At 38.8% G+C, this 17,500-nt stretch overlaps 1 protein-coding gene across 4 annotated transcripts; it reads left to right on the top strand.

The window, feature by feature from the left end:
• Nucleotides 1–82: 82 nt before the first annotated feature.
• Nucleotides 83–16,547, top strand: aclyb (ATP citrate lyase b). Of its 4 annotated transcripts, XM_086139402.1 has the most exons (30): nucleotides 83–207; nucleotides 2,129–2,310; nucleotides 2,894–3,016; nucleotides 3,616–3,678; nucleotides 3,919–4,109; nucleotides 5,073–5,152; nucleotides 5,367–5,497; nucleotides 5,666–5,784; nucleotides 5,967–6,103; nucleotides 6,486–6,547; nucleotides 6,928–7,045; nucleotides 7,168–7,322; nucleotides 7,911–7,992; nucleotides 8,230–8,286; nucleotides 8,860–8,889; nucleotides 10,850–10,991; nucleotides 11,440–11,608; nucleotides 11,736–11,840; nucleotides 11,977–12,173; nucleotides 12,306–12,387; nucleotides 12,493–12,603; nucleotides 12,687–12,814; nucleotides 12,899–12,992; nucleotides 13,194–13,348; nucleotides 13,433–13,583; nucleotides 13,879–14,022; nucleotides 14,166–14,279; nucleotides 14,760–14,842; nucleotides 15,145–15,221; nucleotides 15,300–16,547. In XM_086139402.1, exons 2-30 carry the CDS (start codon nucleotides 2,152–2,154, stop codon nucleotides 15,392–15,394), a joined length of 3,354 nt encoding a protein of 1,117 aa, XP_085995528.1. In that variant the 5' UTR covers nucleotides 83–207; nucleotides 2,129–2,151; the 3' UTR covers nucleotides 15,395–16,547. The 4 variants fall into 4 exon arrangements, with proteins under 4 accessions (XP_085995528.1, XP_085995530.1, XP_085995529.1 ...); XM_086139404.1 differs by lacking the exon at nucleotides 8,230–8,286; XM_086139403.1 differs by lacking the exon at nucleotides 8,860–8,889.
• Nucleotides 16,548–17,500: the final 953 nt, after the last annotated feature.

Raw genomic sequence — 17,500 nt, 5'->3', positions numbered from 1 at the left:
ATTTTGGAGTTTTCCATGAAACAGTCTACGGAAGTGGGGCGTAACTTGCGTCCTACGTCACTACGTTGTGTACGCGGAATCACCAGATTATGGCGAGATCCGGGTAGAGTGAGGTGGCAACTGGCAGGGACGGACTCCGGTTGAGGGGGACGTAACTCAATAGCTGTCATATTTGGGACGCGGACTTTAATTATCCACTTTGAGAAGGTACTGTTTCAATGAACAATACCATATTTTACAACGTGGTGCTTTGTTGCCGTCTTTCTCAGCGTCTCCCCCAACCCGTTAGCTAGCCTGACTGCTGTTAGCCAGCATTACAGTCAGCACTGAGGTTATTAACGCGTGGGCGTGAGCGATGCTCTAAGGTTTCCCTTGATTTACTGACTGAAGCTATCGTGGTCCTGAAAGGAGCAATAAATACTTCACAAATTTTACAAATTGATTGTCCTGTATTAATTGGTAGAATTGAGTTTACCTTTAATAGGAGGTCATCTGAACATTTCACAATGCTAACTTTCCTCCATCAATATGTGCAGCAGACAGTCTTTCCAAGAAGGCTATTTTCTTGCTCTGGAGGTTTTGCTTCACCCGAACGAATACATACATTTGTCAATTTATTAATCTTGTCAGTGGATCTGGATGTATGCATATATATATTTATTTATCAAATGTATAGAATTTGTCGATTTAGCTACATGTAGTGGGTGTGGTAACCGCTTACTTGGTACCGGTCTATTCACTTGTGTTTTACTGACCCACATGATTTAAGTTAAGTTGTCAGGAGAAGCACTGCATAGTCAGTTCGATTTCAGCCATGTCTCCGTGCGTAACCTAACTACAAACAAACGGCCCCCCGTACCAGATTCAGCTTCATTCATCTCTGCAGTCTCTACATGGACACAATTTTTTTACGGGTTGATAGCTTCAAACAATAGACTTGGCCCGTGGATTATGGCTGGCTAAATACTAGGACATCTGCCTCTCTGAAAGCATAGTGAGCAAAATCCTTACCAGAGATCCAGCTTAGAATATCACGGAGATCTTGCAGGGTAATTGTTTAGATTGACCTTTATCGTAGAGGAGTCGACTTGAAAGAACCAAAATCTCTGTAAATGTTATCTACAGCCAAGAGGCAGGACAGATAACATTAACAATTTGGAGGCTGCAGGTGGCTTATCATTGCTTGGCCTGAATAATCATACAGGTACAGGTATACAGGATAAATTGTTTTAGCCTGTTCCTCACACACTGCTCTCCAGTCTCTGTTTTTGTCCAAGTTCCGGCAACTCATTTGTGACTTAAGGAAACTAGTCTTTTTGAATGTTTTTCAATATTTGTTTGTCAAGTTACCTTTGACAGTTGGATCAGTGGAGCTGATCTGACAACATCTTAAACAGGATTGACAATTGCATTTGTGTGACCTGTCAAGGTTTCATGCTTAACATTTTATACAGATTTTGATGTAGAATCCCAAATATTCAAAAATACGCATCAAAGCTAGCTTTCTTTAAAGTAAAAATAGCCACTGTTTGATGCTGAGCATAAAGACTAACTCCCTCTTACTGGCAACAATTTTATGTCTCATTTACATATAGTAACTTCAGTAATTGGTGTGTAAGCCCGATGCAGCCATCATACCATACTGTTTACTTGTGCAAGTCTACCTTTTTCGACTTATACTTTGTCATACACTCCCCTTGATCATAGATCAATCATTCCCACTGTTGTCATGTCTTCTCAATCTGAATAATTTTAGAATAATGGAAAATGATGGGTCTAAATCTCATTATCAAACATGAATTCGAAATATAACTGAATCAGGAAACTATTCATTGATTAGCAGCTCAGCCCAGTTGATCAGTGTAACAGTGGCAACTTTTTATTTTGCAGCCACAGATCTACTACAGTATTTTACATGTCAGTGGAAAAACTCTGGTTCCATGGACTGTAGAATGGAATGATGATCATCAGTCTGTTTATTTAAATCTCCTGCAGGTTCAGAGTGCTATGGTGATGTCTCCATGTAAAAGGATTTTTATGCAATTTTAATTTTTGGTTTCCTTATGGAAAACATCAAGTTAGATTTTAAATTGAGAAAGTCTGATCTAATTCTTCTTATCACCCAAAGGTACCCTTCAATCCAGTATAGCCATGTCAGCAAAAGCAATATCTGAGCAGACAGCAAAAGAGTTATTGTACAAGTTTATCTGCACCTCAGCCGCTGTGCAGAACCGCTTCCGCTATGCCAGTGTCACAGCTGAGACTGACTGGGAGCAACTCAGACAGGAGCATCCATGGCTGTTGACAGAGGTAAGACTTTGATACTTTGAAATTTGATAAAACACAATTGCAGCAGCCTGTCAAGTGTCTCTTGCTTCTTCAACTAGCATTATGGACCAGTCAAAGACACATCAATGTATGTGCTGGCTAATCTGAACCATTTTGAGTGAAAAAAGAAAAACAATGTATACATACTATATTGTGTCAAACACTACACGCCTCAGGTTATTTACAGAATTTGTCATCACTTACATTTTCTGACAGACTCCATTGTTCACATTCTAGGTATGGCTTGCAGTGCTTGAAGAGAGGTCTGTGATACAGTTATCATCAAAGGCAGATGCTCTGTCCCTACCTACTGATAATAGTAATATCAGTGCAAAATCTGGCAGCTTTTTTTCTCAATTTAGTCAGAAATTGGGTAAAATGAAACCTTAATGAAATAGCGTGAATTTCCATACATGCCTTGTCACATGATTAGACGATTGTCTCACAGATGTAAATTCTGCCCATGCTTCATGGTTTTTAGGTGAAGTGTTTTTTTTTATCATTATTGTGTCTCAGTTTTGTTAAATCTTTGACTGGGCTCTTTTTTCCTATTGTTGTTTTGTAGCAGTTAGTTGTGAAGCCAGATCAATTGATTAAGCGACGTGGGAAACTCGGCCTCGTGGGCCTCAACCTGGACCTGCAGGGTGTTCAAGAGTGGCTGAACGTGCACCTAGGGAGAGAGACCACTGTGAGTTGACTGTTGCATGATTGTCTTGTCTTTGAAGGCTTTTGGACAGATATTGTCTTGCATCCCTTTTTGCATTCATGACACTGTAGTAGCTTGTTTATTTTGGTCATCCAAATATTCAGACAGTAGATAATACACCTTGATCAAAAAAATTAACAAGTAGTGAATCCCATAACTGCATCTTTTTTATTTAGAAGGCTTTTGTAGATGGAAAGAATGTCAACTACTGCTTCTTGTCAATTAATCTAGGATAGGGAGCTGTTTTTCAGTGCAACCTGCTTTTTCATATATATTCCCAGAGGCCATGGGTGCATGTTTAGAACTGTCAGGTCAGAGGTTATGTAGAGGAGGGTGGTCTATTTTGGTCAACTTGTCATGAAAATATGCTGCACTGCTTTTCACAGAGATGCCCCTCATGCTTACAATATACAAGAAGGTATTTGTCCTCTTGCACTACCTGATTTTCCTCTAGAACAGTGTATGCAATTATTTCCTCTCCCAGTTTTCTAGGAATAAAGCCATATCTTCCTTGTCAAATCCAAAGCAAGGTTAGACTAGAATTCTAAAGGTTTTCTGACCGAGTATTTGTTTTTCAATAGGTTGGGAGGGCAAAGGGTGTGCTTAAGAACTTCCTCATTGAGCCATTTGTGCCACACACTCAGGTAATATTCACTTCTTGGTTTAGTCTGTTCACTTCCTTTTTCTTCAAAACTAAAAAAACTGTTGTTGCTTGTTGCCTTAAAACATTATGGACTTAATAGACATGTGCAAACTAGGAAAACTCACTAAACTATATATCATTCAAGAGTTTGAAAACTCAACAGCTAGCATAAGTTATGTTGTCTGTCTGTTGGTAATGTTCATATTGTAAATACTGAATTTGTCTTTGCTTTAACTTTCAGGAGGAGGAGTTTTACGTGTGTATCTATGCTACACGTGAGGGTGACCAAGTGCTTTTCCATCATGAGGGAGGGGTCGAGGTTGGAGATGTTGATTCCAAAGCCCAGAGGTTGCTGGTTGCAGTGAGTGACAAGCTCAGTGAGGAGCAAGTCAAAAAGGAGCTGCTAACAAACATTCCTGAAGAAAAGAAAGAGTAAGTAGTACAACTATTCTGACATCTTTAGAAGTGGTGCAATCCTGTGGTTCACATGTTCGTTTTACATGTTTGTTTTTTTAATACCTCAATGTAAAACTATGAAATACCGCCCAGCAAAATGGTCTATTGATAAGGAATTTTACAATGATAAGAATAATTTACATAGATATTAGTTTATTGGAAATAAGCAGTGTGCTTTTCACATCACAGCGTCACTTTTACTCCTCTCTTCTTTGTGACGTCACCCCTTTCCCCATGTTGTGTAAGTCCCCACTTCACATCATGACAGGAGAGCCCTAACCCTAACCCCAACTTGTGCAGAACCTTGAATTTTGCAAAAGTGGAATCAGAATATTAATTTCAGCTGGGGTTCTTCCAACAATTTCAGACATCCAGCCCTTTTATTATTCATATCAATAGTGTGTGTTGTAGACTTTGGAATACTACTTTCTTTTATTTTTCAAGGGTGAGAAGTCATACTCAAATGAAAGCCTGCCATTATTGGCTAAAAGCCAAAACATACATTGCTACATACCAGTAATTTTAGCCACCCTCTACAGTCAGAGAAATCATTGTATCCAAGTTCTCTTATTTACAAGCCTAACTTTGTGGAACATTTGGCTTTGTCTCTGTTTTCATGTGCAGAATAGCACCAGAAAGTTAAAGGATTTGGATTTTTAAAATTGCTTAATCAACATGCTGTCTCTCTTATAAAATCATAAACCATATACTGTCCTCACGTGAACATAGTAATCAAATACAATTTTACCATGGTCTGTCATCTGTTCAGCTTTCAATCACTGATTTCTAAATACAGTTTTCCAATTTTTGGAAATTAGAGAATCAAAGTATATTGTCAGGAACTAGTCACTTGTTCACATATTAATTTCATTTCAAGAGAAATATAACTGAAGTACAACTTGGACGTTTATTCTAATCATTTTTTTCTGCTTTCTTAAGAATCTTGGCCAGTTTTATTTTGGGGCTTTTTAACTTGTATGAGGACCTCTACTTCACCTATCTTGAGATCAACCCTCTAGGTATGCTTTCATTTGTTATTGGCGAACTTTCAAGATTAGCTGTGAGAACTTCCAGATGTCTTATTTTGTATCACACATTTACTGTAGTCACTACCCTTTGTAATCCAAGAGAATGAACAAGTACTTGTCAAAGCATCAAGTTGAGACCCCATTACATTAAAAAAAATAAGATAAAATGGGCAATTAATTGTTTTGCGTTTATCCTTTTAACCAGTTGTCCACGAAGATGCTGTGTATGTCCTTGATTTGGCTGCCAAGATTGATGCCACAGCAGATTATATCTGCAAAGCTAAATGGGGAGATTTGGAATTTCCCCCACCATTTGGAAGAGAAGCCTATCCAGAGGTGATGGAGAAATTCAGCATATTTTTTAATCTTTCTGTTGAGACTTGTTTACATACTGCAGTTGCAGATTTGTTGAACAGGTGATTGTTAAATTCTGGAACTTGGAATTCTTTTGTCAAATTAAGGTTTCAGTATTTCTCCACTCAACATGAAACTTGTCTTTTCTAGGAGGCTTACATTGCTGATCTGGATGCAAAGAGTGGTGCCAGTCTGAAACTTACCCTTCTGAATCCTAATGGCAGGATCTGGACAATGGTAGCTGGCGGAGGCGCTTCAGTAGTTTATAGGTAGGCTATTGATTCTAGACAATTTTCTGTGAACACAAAATCAGTACATGTTTTCCATGCTCTTTGTTCTTAAATGTGTAGTCAGGTAGTGAATATCATGCACTGCGCTCTTGGACAAAGATTTTTAGCCTACCAGCTAGCAGGATCAAGACATCACATTTCACACATTTCTTCCTCTTTAGTGATACCATCTGTGACCTTGGTGGTGTGGATGAACTAGCAAATTACGGCGAGTACTCAGGAGCACCCAGTGAACAACAGACCTACGACTATGCGAAAACCATCCTCTTTCTCATGACGTGCAAAAAACACCCTGACGGTGGGTACACACAGCACTTTTTAGTAAGTCTTACTTTTGCAAATTCATGCCAAATTTTAATCCTGTGAAGGACATGAGTTTTATTAAACAAAAAAATGGGAAAGCTATCATCAATATCCATTAAAAGACAGTATTTGGACATTTTATCTGAATCGGCCGAGATTGGTTTGTGTATAGAAACTGATGTTAAATTCTATCTTTGCCAGATATAATGCCTTTTTCATTTTGTTTTTCCCAGCGCTTCTCCTGTGTGTGGAAGTTGTCAGAAAATATATTATTTCCAGACAGGATCATCACATATTTTAATTGTCACCAACATTTTCGTTTGAGGTTTAGTGTCCTGGACATTCTTTATGAAGCACCTTCTTAATGTGTCCTGCAGGGAAAGTCTTGATCATTGGCGGGAGTATCGCCAACTTCACTAATGTAGCTGCCACTTTCAAGGTAAGTATATTAATATAGCTTTTGGTTAAAAAATGTAGATTGAATTTTTTTCTTGCATATCAAATGCAATGACTATATTGTATATGAAATTCCTGGTTAAATCTGTCTGTTTATTGTTCAGACTAATATATTAAAAGGGCTACTCCAGCTTGTGCCATGTTCAAAAGACAAATAGTTTTCTTCATGCAGAGAATACATTTGACAATGGAAGTTATATTTTGAGAAAAGATTAGTCGGCTTTCTTGCGAACGTAAATTTTTAGTTGAAAGTCAAAGACCTCCAATTAAACTTAGTATCCTCTTTGCTCTTCAGCCAGGCTCAGGGGCCTTGCAATACAGATTTTAGTTGAATCCGTTTTTTTTGTTGCTTTGTTTTTGCAGGGCATTGTCAGGGCTATCAAAGACTACCAAGGTCCTCTAAAGGAGCACGAGGTTAGCATCTTTGTACGACGTGGAGGACCTAACTACCAGGAGGGGCTAAGAGTAATGGGGGAAGTAGGTGAGTGAAAAGATGTCTTGGGTCCCTGTCATATACAAGTGATATTAAACTCAGTCAGTCTAACATTCCATCATGACTTTTTGCAGGCAGAGCAAGTTTAACTAACAGATCTTTTTGTTTAGGGAAGACCACAGGGATTCCAATCCACGTGTTTGGTACAGAGACTCATATGACTGCCATTGTTGGTATGGCACTCGGCCACAGGCCAATCCCCAATCAGCCCCCGACAGATGCGCATACCGCCAACTTTCTCCTGAATTCCAGTAACAGCGCAATGGTAACTTACATAGCAACACAATTAGAAAAAAAGAAAGGGGATCAGCATTTTATTTGCTCATTCAGTTTTTTTTTAATTTGCTGTATGATGTACCTTCGGTATGTACTTAAGGTACAGAAGCACTGATGACTTCTGGAAATTAAAGATTACACATTACACATTAAGACTGTAGAAAAGCAACAAATAATAAGGAAGATGAGGAATTCTAGTACTCTTAGGGGTCCTTATCCATTAAATGAAGCTTTGCATCAGTGAAGTCATGGTCCTGCTAATTTACAGTTATATATATCACAATACAATTTCACTTACAAATACAATGTCATTTTTCAGTGTATTATAATGCATGTAGTAAAATATGGTAGTTGTATAAATCACCTAACCAATTCTTTAAACAAATATCTTATTTAACATGAGATGTCATCAATAAACAAAATGCATGGAAGGAAATTTATTGCTAGAAATAATGTATCCACACTAAAAAAAATTGCCACTATTAAACTTTTTGTTACATCCAGCTTCCTGCTTGGAAGCCTCTGTTATATCCCGAGCAGCAACATCTGAAATCCCTTTTTTTTTTCCTGTGTTAAGACTCCAGCAAATACAAGGACAGCATCTTTCTCCGAACACAGATCGTCTAACGATGTCACTCCAGCCAAAAAGTCTAAATCAGGTACTCTGGGAGGTATTAACTGTGTGATGCTCAACTCTCCATTGCTTATAAGCAATATCCCATATTAACTCACAATTTTATTTATTTATTTCATTTTTCTTACCCTTGCTGTTTCCCCCCTCCTTCCTACAAATGCTGTCACTCTGTATTTTAATCTTATCTTCCCTCCCTTCTTTTCTTGTTATGCTGCACAAACTGTCCATTCATCCTCATCTTTTTCATGCTTGTTTCTGAAAGACTCTCTTCATTCTATACTGTGGCCTTTGAAGAATGTGGTCACAGGTGAGTGGAAAGGTAAGTGGTAGGTGTGCCACGCCCACACTACGCTGGTTAACCCCATCATTTTGCATTGTTTGTTTTTTCCCCATTTCCTACTTTCCCCACAACCTCATATCTTGCTATGACTACATGTATCAATCATTTACGTAACATTTTGATGATTGATGTGAAGATGAATACCTAGTTATCATCGCCAGTCTGATTTAAAACTTTTGGTTAAAGACTTTGTCAAATCAAGTACATGTATCCAGATTTGCAAAGTAGAGATTTATTAATAGATACTTTTTTCTTAATTTTTGTTAGCTGTTGTTTAGGGATATATATGATTTAAGAGTGAGAAATGTTCTCCAGTGTTAGGTAATTTAAAATGAAATGTAGATGTTTTTTAAGGCTGTTTTTAGAGGGGAACAGTACAGGCATGCTCTTTTGAAGCTGAGCTCTGCATGCTCTTTCAACTGCTGGGCTTATTTTCAGAAATTGCTCATTGTTGACAGAATACATTGAAGTCTGTCCCCTGAAATGAAGGTGCATTCATATTGTCTTCTTTTGTGCTCATTTGTCATATATTTCGGTCCCGTGGGATCACAGAAGCGCAAGCCTCTTCAGGCTGCAGCGGAGGTACGAAAGGGTGTGAAAAAAATGTCTTTCTGCCCTCTCCGCATTCTGACCAGTGTCTTCTGCCTTCCTTTCCTTACTTTTGGCATTTATATGGTGGATTGTGCATCTTTACCCTTCTTGCTTCATATTGCCAAATTCTATTTTTTGAAGTGATAGTCACACAGAAATTGCATTCCAGCGTTTGCTTTCATTTTCTAGCTCTGGAGGTAAATTTCCTACTTTTTTGTGTGTTTCAATGAGAATGGGGAAAGGTACTGGACTGGTGAAATGGAAGCGCTATACACATGTAAATGCTATATTACAAAAATTATGTAAGGTTGCCTTTCAGCTTTTTCCATTTCTAAATTTGTATTTAAGTTGATTCCTCACTGATTTTTGGAATTAAAGATATGAATGAGGTTTGTAATAAGTTAGCTAATTAGTACCTCATGCAATGAGGACAAAGATAATTTCAACATTGATGTTTATTCTTGAACAGCACCTTTAGTTCAAAACATTACCTAACAATCATCCCCTGTTTTGTAAAAAAGGCTTGCACAAATGGTGTATTATTAATCAGATGAAATCACAACAGCACAGACATGGAAAGAGAGGGCAAATTGGGAAGGCTGCTGTGATTGTGTATCATGTTAGTAACTAACAGATGCTACTAACCACTCAGTACTCTTGACATCATTTCTGCTTTTATAAAAGCGTAAAAGTGTTAATAAGTTTGAACTCTCTGATGTGGAATACTTATAACTTCCCTGGTCTTCACTCAAAACATCAAAAAAGGCTTTCCTAATGTGCCTGAACTACTGCCAGGCTGATTGAATATACATCCCTCACTTTGAAAAAAAATGATTATGTGACTAGGAGATTATGAAACAATGTTTAATTTGCTATAGGCACACTTGCCTATGGCTAGTGTTTCATATTTCCAGAATGACAGTATAGACTTTTGAGGAACAAGGAAATCAATTAACCATTATATAAATGTATTTTCTTTATGTAGACTGTCAATTTCAAGAAGCTTGAGGATAAGATTAATTGTGAAGATAAAAGCAGATTTGTATGGTATTGCAGGTGCTACCTGGGCCTGCAATGATGAGTTTGATAGCAGATTTTTTCTCAAACTCTCTTACCACTGCTTTGTTGTTACCAAAAGGATGTGATCGTGGATACAGATGTCAGAAATCATTTTCTATAGGGCAGTAATTGGGCTTAATCTTGGAAATTGTGAGGGTTTTGGCAACTAGAATTAGCTCAGTGTAGAGCTTTTGCTTCATCATACTAATCTGACTCACTTCCACATCTTAAGGTAAAAAGAGGTATTATGAGAAATTGTGATGTGGCACTTGTTCGATCCAAAGCCTAGAAGTTTTTAAGACTTCAAAGACTTCATGACATGTCGGCTTGGAGATTATTCTTTGGTATAACCTCACAAAGTCAGACCTGTTTAAAAGCATGCCAGTTATGTATATCACTGGTAACTTCTTACTGACAGATGAATTGGCAGAGTTTGTTGTTTGTTGTTTGTTTGAGGTTCTCCGCCCTCCGAGAAGGAAACAGTTGTCTTATGTGATGCAATGTAACTCTCCGACTATGAAAATTAAAAGGTGTTGATATAGTTCGTCATCCAGCTTGTAAAAGGAACTCATATTAGTAAGTACCAGTGTGATTTAGAAGATTGGAGTAAAAAGTTGGGAGTCTCTGAGAAAATTGATAAAACTACGCGTATATAATGCATGTATGCTCTTGTGTGTTCTTGCTAATTGGCCTCATTTCCTTGCTGAAATGGCTGGTTGTATAACTGTTGGTCATAAAGTTATTTTGTCAATGTAAATCTTGGTCCCCTCCGTGCTTTACCATCCCTTCTCCTGCCATTTTCCGGGCTTAAATTCCTTGCCCATCATTAGTCTAGTGACTCCTTTCTGTACTGACTAAAACGTTTCCATCTCTGCCTCCTATGTTTCTTCAGCCAAAGCCACCACTCTCTTCAGCAAACACACTAAGTCCATTGTCTGGGGTATGCAAACACGTGCCGTGCAAGGAATGCTGGACTTTGACTATGTATGCTCCCGTGATGAACCCTCTGTGGCAGCCATGGTCTACCCCTTTACGTATGTTCCCCAAGATTAAATTAGTTAGGTTATTATAATTGATTATTAACTGCACTGCTTGAACATGTAATTCAATTTTTTTACTGACAAAATCAGAAACAAAGTCTATCCCTTAATTCGACTGCGTGATGAGACACACTCACAACATTGACCTGCCTTTTTAATGCATGAAGTTATTTCCTTTTGATCTCATCTTAATTGATCACTTTTTACATATTTTAAGGTTCAGTTAGGGTTGGGTTGTACTCAGTTCTACTTTTACTTTCTTACAAAGAAAGAGGAGTTGTATTATCTGAAGATGAGAAATTTATAGTAAGACCTGTTTGAAGTTAAAATTGATCTTTAGAAGGGACATATCGATCATCGGTATACCTTTGCATTTTTGTCACTTCTTAATTGTTAAAAACTGCTGTATTTTCTGTGGCTTACCATTTTCTGTGTTGTTTAGTGGGGATCACAAACAGAAGTTCTACTGGGGTCACAAAGAGGTGCTCTTGCCAGTTTATAAAAATATGGCAGATGCTATGAAGAAGCACCCTGAGGTGGATGTGCTGATTAGCTTTGCCTCACTACGTTCAGCCTTTGACAGCACGATGGAGGCCATGAATTACCCACAGGTTGGAAATACTGCTGAACATACCAGTCTTTATTCCATGAAGTTCATTCATACATCTATATGGGTTTCTGTTAGACTAGAGAACACCTTTTATTTCCCTTCTGATTGATCCTGATTTGCAATTTCAGATTCACACCATTGCCATCATTGCCGAAGGCATCCCTGAAGCCCAGACAAGAATGATCATTAAAATGGCTGATGAAAAAGGTGTTACTATCATTGGCCCTGCAACAGTACGTCCCGTACCTCCTTAAATATGTCTGCTGGAAGTCCAATAGACCATTGATATAGCAAATGGCTCAGTAGGTTAATCACTCCTTTGTATATTACAATCTGTAAGAACATGCACTTGGTTACTCAATCTCTCAGGTTGGTGGAATCAAACCAGGATGTTTCAAGATTGGCAACACAGGTGGAATGCTGGACAACATTCTGGCTTCCAAGCTTTATCGTCCTGGCAGTGTAGCATATGTGTCACGGTCAGGAGGCATGTCCAATGAGTTAAACAACATAATCTCACGCACAACTGATGGTGTCTTTGAGGGTGTGGCCATTGGAGGAGACAGGTACAGCAGAAGTCAGACACAGAGGAACTCTGTTCACTTGTTGTAAATTTTCTCGAGAATCCCAAGTTCTAATTCATGATGCTAAATAGTTTCATTTTTCCTGAGAGTTGCAAATAATTGTATTGTATCTAGATACCCAGGCTCAACTTTCATGGATCATGTCCTTCGCTACCAGGACACCTCAGGGGTCAAGATGATAGTGGTACTGGGAGAGGTGGGAGTAGCTCTAAAAGTTTCTATTTCACCCATATTAATCTGATGTTTCTATTAGGAGGGATTGTGTTGAGAGGTTTTTTTCCTGTATTTTTTTCCTTCTCAGATTGGTGGCACAGAGGAGTACAAGATTTGCCAGGGCATAAAAGAGGGCAGGATATCCAAACCTGTGGTCTGCTGGTGTATAGGAACCTGTGCCACAATGTTTGCCTCTGAGGTTTGCTGGCTTTGTTGCGTCAATGTAGTTACATTTGAATCTAGATTTTATGCTTTTAACCTTTGTGATTCTGTTGTCTCCAGGTTCAGTTTGGCCATGCCGGAGCCTGCGCAAACGAAGCAACAGAGACGGCGGTGGCCAAGAATCAGGCTCTGAGGGACGCTGGTGCTTATGTACCCAAGAGCTTTGATGAGCTGGGGGATGTCATCAGGTGAAGCTTGTTGAATGTTCATATTGTTTGTGTAAGCGAGATTTTCCAGAGTTTTTCACAGAGTCCTTTGAATATTTAAAACAGGACTGTTTATGATGAACTGGTTGCCAATGGAACCATTATTCCTGCCCAAGAGGTACCTCCCCCAACAGTACCCATGGATTACTCCTGGGCAAGGGTAAGAAATTAATTTGGGACTCTTTGTGAGATTGTGCGTATGCATTCCATACTTCCAAAAGCACAAGTGACCATTTCAAAGTATGGAGATTTTTGAACCCAAAGTTAAATTTTCCCTGAATGACTCCTGCATTCTGTCAATGCTTGACTTCAAATACCAAGTTGCTGAAATTCAGTTAATGTCTTCCTGTGTTTTCATCAGGAGTTGGGACTGATTCGTAAACCAGCCTCATTCATGACCAGCATCTGTGATGAGCGAGGCCAGGAGCTCATCTATGCTGGCATGCCCATCACAGAGGTATTCAAAGAGGAAATGGGTTTAGGAGGAGTACTGGGATTGCTCTGGTTCCAACGCAGGTTTGTTAGATGGTTGGGGAGGAGCGCAAATTCCTCTTCGATTATTTGCATGGTCTCTTGACGCTTTGATGTAATTCCGTCTAGGTTACCACGCTATGCCTGCCATTTTATTGAGATGTGTCTTATGGTGACTGCTGATCATGGTCCTGCTGTCTCTGGTGCGCACAATACCATCGTCTGTGCTCGTGCCGGCAAAGACCTTATATCAAGCCTCACTTCGGGCCTGCTGACCATCGTCAGTACCTCGCACACACATACCTGTCACAATCATAGATATGTCAAGTTTATTCAGAAACAATGAAACCACATCAAGTTCAGAGTATGTTCAGAAGTCTCTGTGCCAGAAGTCTCTGTGCCTTCAAAAATAGATTTGTTTTAGAATCTGAGGCTTTTTGCCTGTTTGTTTGCTAAACATTCACTCGACAGAATAGTGGTTCAGATTCTTAAGTAAATCCCTGTTTTCTGTTGTCTTTTGATAATTTTTTGTAATGATAAAATACTACTGAAAAATGGCTCATCTGTATTTTTAGGGGGACCGTTTTGGAGGTGCACTCGATGCAGCAGCAAAGCAGTTCAGCAAGGCATTTGACAGTGGCTTGCTCCCTATGGAGTTTGTCAACAAGATGAAGAAGGATGGCAAGCTTATCATGGGCATTGGACACAGGGTCAAATCAGTAAGCAGTATTTGGGTTTTCTTCTTGCTACTTTGAGTGAAGTGAAGCTGCTAATGGTTCGTGGCTACATTGGAAACTTGAGATGTCTTTTGTCAAATGAATGACTTCAAGTAAGTGTGCTTAACATACTTTGTGTGTTTTAGATCAACAACCCAGACATGCGGGTGCAGATTCTGAAAGACTTTGTGAAGCAGCATTTTCCTTCTACCCAGCTACTCAACTATGCATTAGATGTTGAGAAGATCACCACGTCCAAGGTATCGAGATGGCACGACTATTTCTGTTTACCTGAAAAAGTGATTCAAATTCAATTCAATAACATTATTTTTGTTTGCCTATCTTACTAGGTCAAGCAGGTTTGATTTGTGTTTTTTATTGATTTATTTTCAAATAACCCAACAACGCAACAGTTATGCAATTGATGAGAAGAAAAAAATGTGGTCAGGTCAAAGACGGTATTTGACTGACTAACAGCTTACTCATCTGACAGGGGTGAAACCAATGTGACAAAATTTTAAAAGCTAGAAAAAACAACTTGTCCCACTGAAGTAATTTATTGTGTGTAGCACTGTTGTCAGTTATTGACAAAGTTAATTAATGGTGTTTAATATTGGACATGAAATCTATCAAACCAGGATACACGCCAAAGTGGCTGTTCAATACTGATTTAGCCGATATCTCCTCTGTTATTTAATTGCATAAAGCACTAATCACCTTGTTAAACTTTCTTACCCTAGAAACCCAACCTGATTCTTAATGTGGATGGTTTTATTGGTGTTGCATTTGTGGACCTGCTCAGGACGTGTGGCGGTTTCACACGGTAAATACTGCTCCACTTTGTCGAGATTGAAGAAATATAGGAAAGAAATTCCTAATTTTGAACAAACTACAAATGCTTCATTATTTTTGTTAGTTTTCATCAAGAGAGGTATTTTTCTATATCAACAATTTTCATTTAATTAACATACACAGAGGCCAGTCTGTTTTCTTTGATAATCTGATAAATTGTGTTCAAAAAATATTTGCTCCTATAAGGGCATTGTCGCTTTTATGGTGTCCTGCCCCGCCCTGATAGCACACTGTCCACTATTGTTTTTCATGTAAATGTTGAACTGGTTCCAGTGATGAGGCAGATGAGTTTGTGGAGATTGGTGCACTAAATGGGATCTTTGTCCTTGGTCGCAGCATGGGCTTCATTGGTGAGTCGCACTGGGCTTTGGCTTTGAATGATGCCAACTGTTGGAATCAAGATATATGACTTTTCTATCCTCCTTCAGGGCACTACCTGGACCAGAAGAGGCTGAAACAGGGTTTATACCGTCATCCCTGGGATGACATCTCATACGTGCTTCCTGAACATATGTCCATGTAATCCCTCTTCCACAAAAAAAGGACACATTTTCACATGTGACTGCCCGAATGTCTCAGTCATTGTTACACGCAACCCTTGCTTACTTAACTTTCCCTTAACCAACATCAACTGCCTTGGGAAAAGGGCTGTCATGATTCTAAAAGGTGGGAGTCCAGTGTGGCTGAGGGCTGTGGGTATGAGTTTTCAACCTAGTTTTTATGGAGCTAAAGGGGAAGTATATTTTTAGATTTTGTTTTGGAGAAATTATTTAAAGTTTCAGATGGACTGTAACTCGTGTTTTGAACAGACAGCCAATAATTTGCAAACGATTGAAACTGAAGCACAAAACATGTCGGTACTTAAAGGTAATTCGTAGTTAGTCGGTACAAGGGTAGAATTTAATCTAATTTGCATTACGCAGTCGTGAACTTAACAGTAATTATAAGGTACTTGTTTTGTTTGTTTTAAGATATTCAGTAAACGTTGATAGTCATTTTAAGCAGCAGAATCCTATTAAATGCTACAAATAGGAGGAATTTTGCTTTCCAAGAATTGCACCTTAGAATGAAGATTAGTAAAACTAAATCCTGTTTCAAAATGCCTTGAAATTTCACTCCACTAGTTTTTGATCCTTGCATGATAAACCAAAGTTAGTTTAGGAACTTGTCTTTGCCAAACCAAAAGAAAAGCGGCATCGTAATAGAGCTTGTGTTTTGAAAAGGAGACAAAAGTATGTCTAGTGTAAGAGGAAGGGTATGGGTGTCACTCCATTGTAGATTTCTCACTGGTTACAGACACAACTTTATATCTCGTTTTGTTTTTGAAGTTACGGTGTTTTGCAATGTTAGAGGGTTGAACAGTGTGTTGTTGATATAAATAACTTCGTACCTGGACTGGATAAACAGTATCACTAATGAGCCCCTGAAGTGTGGATAGTAGATTTGAGCTGGGGATCATGAATGAAGCTCTCTTAGCTTGAGAACATTCTTGCACAGATAATAGATTCCTGCTCTAAAAAACAACTGTCCAGCATTTTCTTAACATCTCAAGAGTCCTTGTTACTGCACATGGTTACAGCCTGCTTTTGATCTTTGTTTCTAATTTAACTGTGAAAAGGTTTGTTTGTTTTTTTAATATGCTGTCAAAGTAGTATAATAAAGAGTTACTGTTTTAATTTAGGCCTATGTGTTTGTGTCAAGCCAGAGTGAACTTAGTTGTCAACACTTCCATACATTCACACATACAGAGCATTTAACTAGCATTTCTCTAAGTACAAAAACATATAAATAAACTGAGGTAGTTATGGTTGAAGTGCAATTTTCTTTTGATTTGTTTTTAAAGTGGCAGTATTACTAAGGTGTAGTTGCAAAAAAGAAAATTCAAGTCAGTTTTAAATTATTTAGTGACAACACAGTGGTCCCATGACAATTTACATGTGGAGTAGGTCTAGAACACACTAAATGATTCCCAGAAATACCAAAATTTCCCCATCATGAGAAAGCACCTGGTGACAGTCGTCTTCTCCTTTTGGCTATTACTCTCAGGGGTAGCCACAGTGATCAACCTTCTCCATCTAACCCTATTCTCTGTGTCTCATTGTCTGGACTGTTGACCCCAAGTACCTGAAATCCTCCAACTTCTTGATTTCGACTCCCTGTAGCCTCACCGTTCCACCCGGGTTTCTCTCATTCACACAAATATACTCTGTCTTGCTGCAACTTTCGTTCCTCTCCTTTCCAGCACATACCTCCACCCATCTAGATTTTCCTCAACCTGTTCTCTGCTTTCACTGCAGATCACAATGTCATCTGCAAACATCGTGGTCCATAGAGATGCCTCATCTGTCAGCCTGTCAATCACCACTGCAAACAAGAAGGGGCTCAGAGCTGATCCCTGATGGAGTCCCACCTCTACCTTGAACTTCTCTGTTACACCTACAGCACACCGCACCACTGTTTCACAGCTAGCATACATGTCCTGCATCAGTCTAACATACTTCTCTGCCACTCCAGATTTCCTCATACAAGACCAGAGCTCCTCTCTTAGTACCCTATAATATACTTTTTCCAGGTCAACAAAAACACAATGCAGCTCCCTCTGGTCTTCTCTGTTCTTCTCTATTAGCAT

Source organism: Fistularia commersonii, chromosome 32 (assembly GCF_037954325.1).
Source record: "Fistularia commersonii isolate RoL2024-O1a breed Wild chromosome 32, RoL_Fcom_v1.0, whole genome shotgun sequence".
In the NCBI taxonomy this organism is placed as follows: domain Eukaryota; kingdom Metazoa; phylum Chordata; class Actinopteri; order Syngnathiformes; family Fistulariidae; genus Fistularia; species Fistularia commersonii.
Note: the sequence above shows the minus strand (reverse complement) of the source record. Positions and strands in the feature narration are given on the sequence as shown.

What these genes read in the sequence shown, in the direction of transcription:
- aclyb (XM_086139402.1), top strand. Translation starts at nt 2,152, where the DNA reads ATGTCAGCAAAAGCAATATCTGAGCAGACAGCAAAAGAGTTATTGTAC. An exon ending in ATTCCTGAAGAAAAGAAAGA is followed by an intron (nt 4,110 to 5,072) that starts GTAAGTAGTACA and finishes TGCTTTCTTAAG; the next exon opens with AATCTTGGCCAGTTTTATTT. An exon ending in GAGCTGGGGGATGTCATCAG is followed by an intron (nt 12,815 to 12,898) that starts GTGAAGCTTGTT and finishes TATTTAAAACAG; the next exon opens with GACTGTTTATGATGAACTGG.